General features: G+C 45.0%; 1 protein-coding gene across 3 annotated transcripts in view; it reads right to left on the bottom strand.

Annotated features, from left to right (window-relative positions):
* The window catches only part of LOC147620307 (dynamin-2A-like), a 112,718-nt gene extending 100,909 nt beyond the window's left edge, over positions 1-11,809 (bottom strand). For 2 of the 3 annotated variants that reach the window (XM_086772503.1, XM_086772502.1), the window contains exons 1-3: positions 11,100-11,809; positions 10,433-10,483; positions 10,096-10,216 (exon numbers count right to left, since the gene is read on the bottom strand). In XM_086772503.1, the coding sequence (XP_086628629.1) occupies positions 10,096-10,216; positions 10,433-10,483; positions 11,100-11,225 (298 nt within the window). In that variant the 5' untranslated portion in view covers positions 11,226-11,809. Of the gene's footprint in view, positions 1-10,095; positions 10,217-10,305; positions 10,484-11,099 lie in introns of those variants that run through there. The other variant, XM_086772504.1, reaches the window with a different exon arrangement.
* Between the last annotated feature and the right edge of the window lie 1,857 nt (positions 11,810-13,666).

Below are 13,666 nucleotides of genomic sequence, written 5' to 3' on the forward strand. Positions count from 1 at the left end.
CCCCTAGAATGAGACGCCCGAACGACGCTAAGCAAGAGCAAATCCAAGACAGAGCCCAAGAGCCGAACATGCTCTAATACCATGTAAGAAACGCAGAAGAGTCCCCAAGAGAACCTCCAATGATGCGGAAAGAACAGAGACCCAGCTTGGCCAATGATGGTCTCCCGAGTCCCCACCCCTGATCCCAGTGTCCACCATAAGTGGGGGATGAGAGAGAGCATGGGGCGAACTACCCCATATAGGAAAGTTGAGAAGGCCGAAACCTTCATGTGGGATATAGCTGCGATAGGAGCTGCTAACACAACAACAAGGAGAGATGCAGGCGATGAAATCAAAAGCCAACACATTCTTGAGGATTGAGTCGTACTCATCCTGCAAGGCCTGCATCTAATAATCATTTTCATGTGCTTCCTCAAAGGAAAAAGGTTCCTCTTCATTGTAATGAGAGCATGATCCACAAAAAAATAAGATGCATGATGAGAATCTACAAATGTCCTGCTTGGCAGAGGAGTAGCTAATTTGCTATCCCACAATGTTTGCACCAACCATTTTGGCTACTCTTGGTTGCCTGTATGGCTAACCTCTCAATGATCCATAATTTTCTCATCATTAGGCTGATCTGTGGCCTAAAATTCGAGCAGATTTTCAACCGGTATGGACTAATTCACAACACCTTGATGAGCATTCATTTGCTCCACATATGGCTGCCCGGCATTGTACAAAGGTAGGAGTGTATCAAAGATGTTCTCTAAGCATACATTTTTCTATTTTTTGCATAAAAGCATGGACTAAACTGAGTTCTCAACAAAGACAACATCTCTACTCACCAAAATCCACGTTGAGACCGGATGGTAGAGTCTATACCCTTTGCTTTCTAAGCTGTATCCCACAAAAATGCATTTTACCGCCTTATCATCCAACTTATTGCGTTGTTACTCAAACACAAGAACATAAGCAAGACAACCAAAAACATGCCAATGGGAGACAAAAGCTCTTACCATTCCAAGCTTCACAAGAGACAACTATCTACAAGGTCTTGGTGGGACATCTGTTTAGCACGTAAGTGGCACACATAACTGCCTTCAACCAAAAAATATGAGGCAAATCCTTGCCTTTAACCATGCAACATACCATCTCCATGAGAGACCTATTCTCTCTCTCCGATACAACGTGTACAAGGCACAATACATTGGTGTTGAATGAACCTTTCTAACGAGTACCCATTAAACTCTTTCGACATGTACCTCTATCTATATGAAGGGTCTTCACTTTGTAACCTAGCACTTTTTCATCCATGTGCTGAAAGTGCCTAATGCACATGAACACCTCTAATTTTGCCTTCATAGCATAGACTCGGCTAAATTTGGAAAGCAACAAGGAACGTGCCAAAGTAGAGGCATCCTTCCATAGATGGTGTCTACATCGGACCTCGTACATCACTGTGTATAACCTGCAATTTCTGGACAGCCCTCATTGAGCCATCTTTGGGAATGATGCGCAATGTAACACTAGCCTAGAAGCTATAAAGGGATCAACTCTCTCTCGATATTGTTTGAGAGGAGAAAGGCATTTTGTAAGTCTTATTTTAGCTAAAGCAATTGATAAGCTTTTTGCTACATGGCTCACGTAATCCTTATCTAGTGTTACTTCCCTTGTGCTCATCCACTTCTTGTAGCATGGTATCAGAGCCAGTTGTTCTGCAACGTGACGGCTTCTTGTTTTTTTTCTTGCTGCTCGATAGCTAAAGTTATCCACCTACGCATTGCTGCCCTACCAGGTGCATCTGTGTACACTGCCCACTAGCCGGGCATCAACTCCCAGCTAGCGCACTACCGCCTTGTCTTTGTTGTCTCACGCTGTCTGAGGCTTTGCTTCGCCTAATGTCTTTGCAATAGAACTGACCTGCCTATTGTCTCTGTAAACGACACCGACTTGTCTACTACAGAAAGTTGGACGCACACAACTCCTGCAACGCATGGCTAGTTGCAACAAGGGAGGCGGCTTGAGCTGCATACAGTTGTCAACTCCCAAGTGATGCTCGTTGGTGTTCAGCTGACTTGAGGCGAAGCTGCTTGTTTGTGTCCGGCTGACCTGAGGCGCCTTCAAATTACGTTTTGTCCAGCGCCACCTTTACACTGACGCTTTGTCCAGTACCACCTTCACATTGTTGGGCCCTTGTATAGGACCATAAGGTAATGGGTTGACTTGGGGAGAAGCGTTCATATGCGATTCTTTATTGTGTTTTTCCATAAGCATTTGCTTTTGCAATAATTAAGCTTGTTTTTTCATCTCTCGTGTTGGGACAACCGGTTTGTAAAGGAGCTAGACACTGCTCTTGCAATTCTATAAGGCAAGTGGTAAGACCTCTCCTATCTCCACATCATCATGTCGAAAGATACATATGTCATTGACACACTTGGCAAGTCCAAGCGCGGTATGCTCTCATAGGCAAGGGTTGGTGGCCTTTGGTGAAAGACACGAAGGTGGGCGATGCAACTCCTCCCCACGAGAGACCAACCACAATCGAAAAACGAGTGCACAACTTAGATCACTTAACCTTGATAATTAATGAACAGCACAAGCATCCACAAATCTAAAAATGACAATAAACAACTTGACACCACCACTCGAGCCAGAAAGGGCTTACTCCCCCCCCCCCCCTCAATACAAGATGTATTTCTTGGAGTATTTGTTGGTTACAAGTTTTAGAGGCCTAAGAGCCAGTTTGTCCAAAACATGGAGAGAATACAAAAACCAAAACAATGTATGTGTCGGTGAAGAATTCTACTGATGAAGTCCAATCTAAAGCAATCCTCACCTTTCCTCGGCTGAAGACTTGCACGAAACAGGTGTTCCGGGACCGTGCACAAATAGGCACTCCCGTAGTAACACCTGGCAAAGTGCTCAATCACGGTGATAGGAAAGCCGGTTCTCCTAGAGAAACACTCCCAGCTTCAATCCCGATCTTTTGTCCTGTCCTCTAGCACATTGGCTCTTGCATCCTCAACAAGAGATCCACTAGGGGAAAGAGAGAGGGAAGGAACATTTGCAAAGAGGATTAACTTGCACAAAATTCTTGCTAGACAAGAGGGGAGAAAACTTGGTTTTTACTGTATGAATGAACCATTGCCATTCCACATGGAGCCGAACAGTTCAGCCAACTAGTTGATTCGAAAAATCAGGTATAGGCTGGTTTGGACAGGTACTTGCTGTACAGAGCATTAACCATGTTGCACACAAGCTGGTTCGAGCAGGTACTTGTTGTACGTAGCATTAACCATGTTGCACACAGGCTGGTTCGAGCAGGTACTTGCTGTACAGAGCATTAATCATGTTGCACACAGGCTGGTTCGGTGTAACATGTGGAAGCTTCGGGGGAGATCAGTAACTTCAATGCTCAGAAATCAGCAAACGTTTCACGACGAGAATAACGCACAAAACTGAAAATAGATGTGCAAGAAAGATAGAGAGAGAGAGAGAGAGAGAGAGAGGGAGAAGAGGACACAGTATTGGGTCCCGAATACCCTCCGTAGGGTGACGGGTCCCCACCACGAATGGTGTATTTGTTTTTATTAGAATGATGCAAAATCTGAAATAAAAGACTGAACCTGAACCTCCTTGGCTGAGATGGATCTCTGCCCTTGACCTTCAATCCTTCACCCTTGCGTTAGCTTCTCCCTTGGCTGTCCTGGCCCTTGAGTAGCTTCAGCACCTTGTGAATTATGAGATGGATTGGACTGAAATATGCCTTGGGTTTTTATACCCTTTCCTAGACCTGGTCGGCTGGTTTATCAGGCGTCGGTTTCATAGTCACAAGGGAACGTCGTTCCAAGCTCTTGGAACGGGGGAACGCGTTCCATAGAGATAGCCGTTCCCGTTCCCGTTCCAAAATGGCACCGCAGACCATGTAAGAAATATAAGTGAACTATGTATCATGTAGAACACATCTATGCATTATCATGGCCACTACTGAGATGGTTTGAGGTTCTTTCTTTACTATGCCTCTTTCCAAAGCATTTACAGATATATAAAGTAAATTTATAAACACATTTCCCGATTCCGTTCCCTTTTATTCAAGCTTTTCGTACCCGTTCCAAACAGTCATCCGTTCCCCAAAATGTTCCCGTTCCCTTGTGACTATGGTCGGTTTGCTGAAAAGACCCACGACTAGTGAAATTAGCATTCAATGCTAATAAATGCCAACATTTTCACACTGAAAATTCTGTACTGGCCTGGCCGCCTTGTGGGCTGCTGTCCAGGCCTGAGCAGGCTGCTGCGAAGCCCCTGGGCAGGGCCGACTAGCTGCTTAGCAGCCTCTTGGCCTGGCCGCCTGGCTGGGCTGGCCCAAAGGCCCTGTCGGCTGCCTGGCCATGCCCCTTAGGCTGGCTGACAGCCTGCCCAGCCCATACTAGGGCTGGTGGGCAAGGCGCCCCCTTGGGGTGGCCCATAGCCTTCCCCATGCCCATACCTAACGCACACCTACATCTACACATTTGTCTGACATCTGGTCGTAGACCAAACATACAAAGCAACTAACATCATTCCAGAGGGAGACTCACAACGCGGACTGGCACTGCTTCATGTGCAGGTCAATGCACACCTGACCTTGGACGCATGCGCAAGACAATGCACACCTGACCTCGGATGAATGGAGTGGAACACTGGCTGACTCGTCCCAAACTGGGCTCACATGGGACCAGTTTTCCACCCGAGGTCCTACACCTTGTTCAGATATGTCTACGTGGCATCCAAGTGCGGGATGCACGTGACATTCAGACAGGTACTTGCTCTATCAGTCCAAAGAGGGGAAGAGACAACGATGCCTTGTTTCAGTCCGTCAAATGTGAGAGAGAGAGACAGAGAGAGAGAGAGAGAGAGAGAGTTGAGGGCTTCCGCTTCAGTCCACCCAGTGGGAGTTGTCGTCGTCGGGTGCTTCAGTACACCAGGTGAGAGAGGAGGGAGTAGCCTTCGCTTGGCCTGCCGGAAGAGAGAGAGAGAGAGAGAAAGAAAGAAAGAAAGAAAGATTTTATTAACGTCTTCAAAAAGACCGAACTCGGCCTATGAGACAAATCAGTGTACCTGTGTGGGGTATCCTCTGTCATCCCAACAAAATGAAATAGTACTGAACTAAAAAGCTAAATCTGGGTGTGCAATAAGTACAATGAGTGGTGAAGGGGATGGAGCTCTGCTACTAGGAGAATGCAAAGATATATGCATGGAGTATACAATCATGATATGCAACCTAGCTAGATCCATCCTCTACCATACTGGGGGTACAAAATGGTCCACAGCTCCCTGAAGAACATGCCTGGATGTGCTCTGAAGCGAGCCAGTCGCTCCGCACCCTCTTTGTGAAACTGAGCTCTGATCTCTGTCATCTCTCTCTGGTATAGGCGTGGTGTCCGAAAGCCATGTGTCCTCTGTCTCCTGCGGGCTCTGAGTGTCTCTGCTCTCTGGAGAGTAATTCCCTGCCATGTAGGGGCTGGGAGTGGGATGGATCTCTGAAAAAATGTAGTAATCTGTGTCTGTCATCCCCCCTCTGGAGCTGTCTGAGCCTGTAATGATGTCTCTCTGTGGCGCTGTATGTCTAGAATGAATCTCCCCAGTATGCGATGGTCTGCTGCCTCAAAGATCTGGCATAGGGAATGTGGCTCTCTGAATAAAATGGGATCTCTCTCTCTGATGGCTATATATGCTCTGCATCTGCATACATAATGCTCCTCACTCTCCACCTCCTCTCTGCACAATCTGCATACCCTCTCCTCTCGGGGGATCCGTGCTACTCCATCTCCAATCGATGTGATGAAACTCTAAGCTAACCAATAGCCACTCGGAAGCCGTGTGGTAAATAGCCCTCCATGTATCTAGGCCTCTCTATAAATCCATCATCAGTGATACTCATGAAGTGATCTCTGTAGTATAGCATCTTCGGTGGAAGAGGCTGTGTAGGCGATATCCATGTCTCTCATGTATAGAGCTGCCATAGGTCCTGTCTCAATACTCTGTTCCTCTCACTATGAGAGAGACGGATATGTGGTGCATCCCTGTCATACTGGAATGGTGGTAGATGATCCATGTCTAGGCCATGCTGTGAGAACCAATGTGTGACCTGTGCATACCATGATCCTCCGTCTCCTGCCTCAGCCAGCTGTCTAGAATCTAGATGCCTCAAAAGCTCTGTATGACAATCTGTCCTGTGGCATCTCTCTGAATCTGTCTAGCAAGCATAGTCTGAAATATGGCCTCTACCATCATAGGAGGCGCAGCAAACTCTGCTCGGATAATATCATGAGGTACTGACGGTTTGCTGCGTATCATGCGTGCCATCATGAGGACCTGTGGTCTCTCTATCTGTGTCCACCAATGGGTAGCAAGGCGTGGCGCCCATACCGCTGCTCCATACATCAATGCCGGTGTGACTAATGTGTCAAATAGCCACCCCTTCGTCCGGGGCTCCTGAAAATGCGCCTAGTGGCACTGTCTCTCTAGCATAGCCAATGCTGCATATCCCCATGTCAATCTAGCTCTCGCTGTTGAACCCATGGTGAAACGTGTGGCTGCTGCAGAGAAGGTAACCTCTAGGTACACGTATGATGTCACCACCTCCACCTCGCGTCCTGCGAGAGTGAATGTCAGCTGACTCCTGCCTTGTCTCGATGTATGAAAGACCATAACCTTGGTTTTCCCAAGGTTCACAGTAAGACCCCTCTGTGTGCAGAAATCATGGAGTGCATGTAGATGCTGCTGTAGACCACCTGGAGACTCAGACACTAATACAATATCATCAGCATAAAGCATAATATGTACTGAGGTACCTGCTAAATCAACTCCATCTCCGCCTCCCCGTGTAATGAAGTCAACCACCTCATCAATGTATAACCCAAATAGAGTGGGGGAAAGTGGGCATCCTTGCTTCACACCAATGGTGCTAGCAATAGTCTCGAACATACCTCCTCGACATCTGACTCGCCCAAAAACCTGCTCATATAATGCATAGATGCCCCATGTCATATCTGCTGGTATGCCAAGAGACTGCAGGCGCTGAAAGAGCCTCTCTCGTGGTACCGTGTCAAATGCCTTGCGGAAATCCACAAAGCAGCAATAGAGCTTTCTCTTCCTCACTCTGGCCTGATCAATCATACATCTCAAAGTGAATACACGGTCAGTGGTAGAGAAAGCTCTCCTGAAGTCTACCTGCCCTGATGAGCGTAAACCTACTCGCTCAGCATATAAGCTTAGCTCTTGCTCCAACACTGCACCATAGAGTTTGGCCAGCACGTGGCCAACCATAACCGTTCTGTAGTTGCTCGGATCGAGCATATCCCCTGTTTTGTGAATCGGCACAATGGTGTGCATCATCCACTCCGCAGGCAAACCCCTGCTAGTGCCCTGTTAAACAGGTGTGCAAGAAAAGGAGCCAAAGAATCTACTGCATATATGAGATGCTCACCCTGCAGGCCCATATGGTCGGCGGCCCATCCATGCTGTAGGCGACCGATAGTTTCTTGTACCATCGAGTGGGTAAAGAAGCTAGCTGTGGTAGGTCGAGGCTCCTGTGGCTGAGGTATAGGTGGCTACTGTGGGGCGTGGTATAGCACCAAGGGAGTACCTATCATTGGTGGTGCATGGCATGATAACATTATGCTCACATCTCTACCAATAAACTCCCTAAAAGTTTGCATATTGTCGGTGACTAAAATGGCAAGTCTTCCACAGGTCATTATGGAGCTCATAAGTTAATCAAACTGTGGAGGATATGTTGAAAAGGTTTGTCTCCAAGAAGCAACGAAATAGAAAAGGCTGTATTCTATAGGTTGAGTTTGCATATGACGTGATACATTCTACAACTAATCTAGGTTCATTCTCAAGTATGATTATTAACGTGATAGATGAACAAATGAGTTGACAAAGAGCCTGAGAAAAAAAAAAAACAATCACTATGCTAAGGTAAGGTGTTCCTGTTACAAGCACCAAAGGAGTACCTATATTGGTGGTGGATGCATAGTTACCAAGAAACACGTTTCCTTCAGGGTAGGAAACTTGGAAACATTTCTGAAACGTTTCCACGTGTTTCTTTCATGCATTTTTTTTACCTTGTTTTTTTTTCCCCACATCCAACGTCTAAAAATTGTGACTATTTTGATAAAGACGTTTCTCTCTGTGTAAATTGTTACAACTTACATGTAGGCTTCAAATTGATGTTTCCATGTATTCTATGCATTCAATGTTATTTTTACATATTTTATACAGAATATATTTGAAATTTTGTACATGCAAAAACCTGTAGGTAGGAAACTTTGGTCTGATTCTACGAAACCCATTTGAAACGCGTTTGAAACTTTTAGGAAGCCCGTTTCAAACAACCCTCTAACTACTATGGGTGCATGGCATGATAACATTATACCCACATCTCTACCAACAAACTCCCCAAAAGTTTGGATATTGTCGGTGACTAAAATGGCAAGTCTTCCACGGGTCATTATGGAGCTCATAAGTTAATCAAACTGTGCGAGATATGTTGAAAAGGTTTGTCTCCAAGAAGCAACGAAATAGGAAAGGCTGTATTCTACAGGCTGATTTTGCATATGACGTGATACATTCTACAACTAATATAGGTTCATTCATTATCAAGTATGATTAACTTGATAGAAAATGAATTTTCTTACTTTGAAGCAAAGGCTAACTCAAATGCATGTGCCAAGACAATATGGGGACATGTATACAGAGCATTGTGAGCCCTCATTGTGTTCCTTGAGTAACTGTGAGGAATTAGGGTTTGCATGGGGTAGTTCGGTGCATGCATAGGATGGGTTAGCCAGTGCCTCACAGCAACAAGCCAATGAGAATGAGCAAGCTGATAAATTCACACAATGTGGAAGCAAAACATGGGAGAGAGTACACATTAGACAATGAACATCATATTGTGTAGCATGAGGCTTTACAATGCAAGGAGAACACGCAACCGCCTTGAAGAAACACAGCAGGTTGATGAAAAAAAAACGCAGGTACCTCTACTCCAAAAAACCGCAAACCTTCTTGCAAGAAGGAGGATCGCCATGTGGAAGCCAGTACGTAAGTGACTGATAGTGACAAAGTTACACAATGCGGAAGCAAAACATGGGAGAGAGAGAGAGAGAGATATCAGACAATGAACATCATATTATGTAGCATGAGGCTTTACAATGGCAATACCAGCCAGCAGATAGTGTAGAGCAATGTGCCTGTGAATGGATTGTTGAATGACAAGTGAGAGGAGGGGAGGCCTTTATATAAGGAGTGTAGCTGCGAGGAGCAGGCCGACAGCAGCCCCCGACCTGGAAATCCCCATGACTAGCATAAATGAGAAAATACATGAGATAAATGTCCAACCTAATACAAAGGCCAAGGTCCCACTCAACACATGAGATGCACAAATTCTAATACAAGCCAGGGACCAAATTGCACGCAAGATGGCATGCGGCACTGACTACTCACAGGTGAAAGAGTGGGACATTACCATGAGGGAGCAAATCAGCCAGTGCACGCCCAAACATAGGTTTTTGGAACAGGTATGATGGCCCTGGGGCCCACCCAAGTGGCCAAAAGTGGGGGGCTAGGCAAATAGGTGTGAAACCCCGTAATTAAGGTCTAGAAGACCTAAATATTGGCCATCTTGGCCAACCAGCGGTAGAGTAAGGGACACAGCCCTTATCCTCCATAACTCAACACTCCATCATCCCTTGAACCAAGCACAGCCCACCTGTGTCCGATCAGCAATCAAAAAGCCCAAAATCATCAGTTGCAGCAGCCTGCACTCCTCAGCGGACACAACTAAATGGTGGTGACAGACCAGAGGCAACAAACAACTGCAAAGTTCTTGGTCTGTGAAAATGCACAAGAGCACAAGCAGGGTAAATAGTGAATTTGCAGCCACAGCCATTGTACTTGTCAGTCATCTTTGTGGCTGCTCTTGACACCGGCCTTATTGTTGACTTCAGCCACTGTGCCACCTACAACAAAAGCTACGAAAAATTGTTGCTGCCTTGCACCCCTAATCATCTATTCATACACCCAAGGCATACCTAGTGATTGCAAGAGTCACATGTTGATGCTTACTTGCAGAAACTTGTTGTGATTTGTTTTCAATCTGTACAACCAACCCTCTACTGGTTATAGAGTCATCACGCTCCATGTCGATAACAATGGGTGCTCTTGTTGCACCATTTTCTCCGGTTGGCTGCAAACCATCCCAAAACCCAGTATTAGCATTGCAGCAGGATGAGGATGCCTGCAATAGAGTTGAAGACGTGTCTCACGCATCCGCACATTTAGCTCAAAGAGTGCCATCACTGAGATTTGTAGTTTTCAAAAAAAGCAATACGCTGTCACTACCATCTGTTTTTGATCATGGAGGGAGTGTCGCCACCTCATCTTAGCTAAATAAAATACATACCAGCACAGGATGACCTATTAGGCTGTTGAGCACTGCTGATTTCCCGGCACCCTGTCAATAAAGTTCAAATGAACAAGTTATTTAAAAACTAGAACTTCAATTCTTGCAAATTAGAGACCCCTATCTCATTGATAATGCTACAGACAACATGCATAAGAATGCATAATTTTCATCAGTGAACGATGCTTCCAAAAATGTTGGAAAGATCATATGGCAATAGATCAATAAATGACATGAAGCAATGGTCACATTTAATTAACGAGCCATTAATCGTTGGCGATGTTACCAAGGGGGTGCATAACATCACATAAGATTGTATCATTGTTACCCAATGGGCATGTTACCAAGAGGCACACGAGATCACATAAGATTAAATCACGAAGAGGCACACAAGAGGATTAAATATTGGCAATGTTACCAAGGGAGTACATGAGATCCCATGAAAATACGTGACCATTATTGAAAGCTGAGGATAAAATCACCACTTAATGGCACATAAGATCGCATAGCTTCAATCAATATTACATGCCATAAATCAATGGTAATTGGTGATGTTGTTGAGGAGCTACAAAAGATCACTTAGCTTGTAACATTGGAAAAGATAAATAGGATCACAAAACATTACTTTGATAGATGCCAGTAAACAAGCAATGGTTTGAGAACATACAACATTGCCGAGAGCCACTACACAGAGAAAACCAGAAGCCTGTTTTGTCGAGTCGTCAGGATCTTCATCTGAAAGAAGTGCCGACGCTTGGCGCATGGACTCCGCTAACTGTATTAGATTCTCCATTTTCCCAACTGTATGAAATCCTGGTTCTGGCCTAGGTCGTGTAAAACAGGGGAGAACTTGAATAGCACTGTCTTCACCAGCACAGCTACTGCTGTCTCAATGATTTCAGTACGAGACGGAATGACCCTGAGTTTCTGCGTTCTGTCAAACTATGTGAGATCTCGGAGTTTCGAGTCACAAGGTCTAGTTTGCCAAGCGATGGTCGGATCAGCTCTCAAGAGGATGCAGGCGGTCGAGCGGCTGCATCAAAGATCCTATTATCCATGTTCAGCCATGGCGGGGGTGCAGCCGGATTTCTCTGGAGCAGTCTTTTGCCCTTTGCAGCAGCTATGACGAGATGAAAACCCGCGAATGGGAAAAATGGAGGAAGACGAATACCCCAAAGAGAGAGAGAGAAAGAGAGAGAGAGAGAGAGAGAGAGAGAGAGACGCTCGACCAGAAGGGAGCAGTTAGATCTACTGTTTTGATGCAGCTCCCCCCTTCCCCCCAGCTATGGCCGAGTTCGGCAGTGGCAAATGAAACGTACAGTGAAATGTAAGTAGCGATGCGACTCGAGATAATTAATCGGGCTGCAAACAAACAAATAAATACTTTTTTTTGAGTGATCCTTACACGAATCTTTCTCACGGCAAAATGGTTTTTTGAAAAAGAATTTCCTGCATATGTCATCCAATTACTATTTAACTATTTTAAAAAAATCTCCTTTTTTTTAAAAAAATGCCCAAGAGGGTTCTGAAATTAGATGCCATCACTTTCCACCATGGGAATGTGTAGATTCTATTGCTCTGCTACCAGTGTGGGAAGGTTGAATATATATGAGCCAAAATACAATCCTTCAAATTGTGACGCCTTGAAGTAACCTTGAAAGACTTTAAGGACTCTAGAGTGTTGCTTGCAACACATACAAGCCATGTTCATTGCCTCTATACAATTTGAGGACTCTAATGTGTGCAAGGATTATATGCTAAAGTCATGTTATACAATTTGAGGACTCTAAAGTGTGCAAGGATTATATTGTTACGTCAGATTCATGGCCTCTGCCTCAAGGAGCCATTTTCGAATGCCATGTTCATGGTAGCTACCTTGGTAAAGAGAGAACAACTAGCATAAAAATAATAATCAAGAATATTTATAGGAATTGCAAGGAGCACATCAAAAAAGCAACCAAAAGAATAAAAAGCAAGATGATTAGTTTCATGCTCAAGAGCAACTATGTCTCTCTACCCCTCTCTCTACATAGTTTTCAACGTCTCTTCCTGGCTAAAATGAGCCAAGTGAATTAACCCACTCGTGGGCTCTAAGTGGCCCAGGCTAATTCCTGAACACCATGCGCTCACGGAAGCCGTACAAAGCATTTGCCTTGCCCTAGTAGCGTTTGAGGCAAATAGATGCCTTGTCGGTGCTTGAGGCAAATGATGTATCGTGTGTGAATTAAAATAACTTATCGTCTTATCTCTTTTTGCTAGCACATACATGGCTTTCTTTGCATTCTTCCATTTGAGCTAGCACCTAACATGATATACCTTTTTAACACCTAAGACCCACTCTAATATAACAATTTGGTGACCTTGCTAATGATGCAAAAGGATAGCATTAAGAAGCATCTTTATGGAGTAAACAAGTAATTAATGGACTTCGAACACTCTATGGCATCAAAACACACAACACAATACGTACACAACTTTCTTTTGGCATGAAATAGGTAAAAAATGAAGACGTTTTAACCCCTCTTCTTAAACCACAGTGGTATCTTCCACATTCACGAGTGATGCTGCCTGGTAATGAGCCATTCTAGTTACCATGCCATTTGAGCTCTATGATGTCCATTCATTGTTGTTCATGCATCTATTTTAGCAAGCAAACATAGCACTCTCCATGGGCCAACATGTTGCCATATCGTTGAAAATATTGACACCAATTTATGGTTGCCTAGATGGAACAATCTTTTTCAAACCCACTCTTGAAAAGATGCAGGGGGGAAGAGAGCTTGAGCTCTTGCAAGCACACACACACACTCACAAAACCCTAATAGCGAACACACAAGGTGAGAGGCTGAAAATCTTCTTCTTCTCTACTCAACACTCAACACACCATATACAAAGATAAAAGTACTGATAATATGAAAGGTACTCAACCAATACATACACGGGTTCTCTATAGTGTGAACCCGACTAAATGAGCTGGCGTCACACAGCCTGTCATCCCACTGGCCGCATATCTCCCATGATCTCACCAACCATGCCAGTGGTGTAAGTGTGGGGCGTTCTCTATAGTGTGAACCCGACTAAATGAGCTGGCGTTATAACTATGCCAGTCTCTAGAGTGGCTGTCACACAGCCTGTCATCCCACTGGCCGCATATCTCCCATGATCTCACCAACCATGCCAGTGATGTAAGTGTGGGGCCTATCCCCCAGGCGGGTCATCAGTGTCCACCGCCTC

This window comes from Cibotium barometz, chromosome 32, assembly GCF_041138505.1.
Source record: "Cibotium barometz isolate CiBa-2024 chromosome 32, ASM4113850v1, whole genome shotgun sequence".
NCBI lineage: Eukaryota > Viridiplantae > Streptophyta > Polypodiopsida > Cyatheales > Cibotiaceae > Cibotium > Cibotium barometz.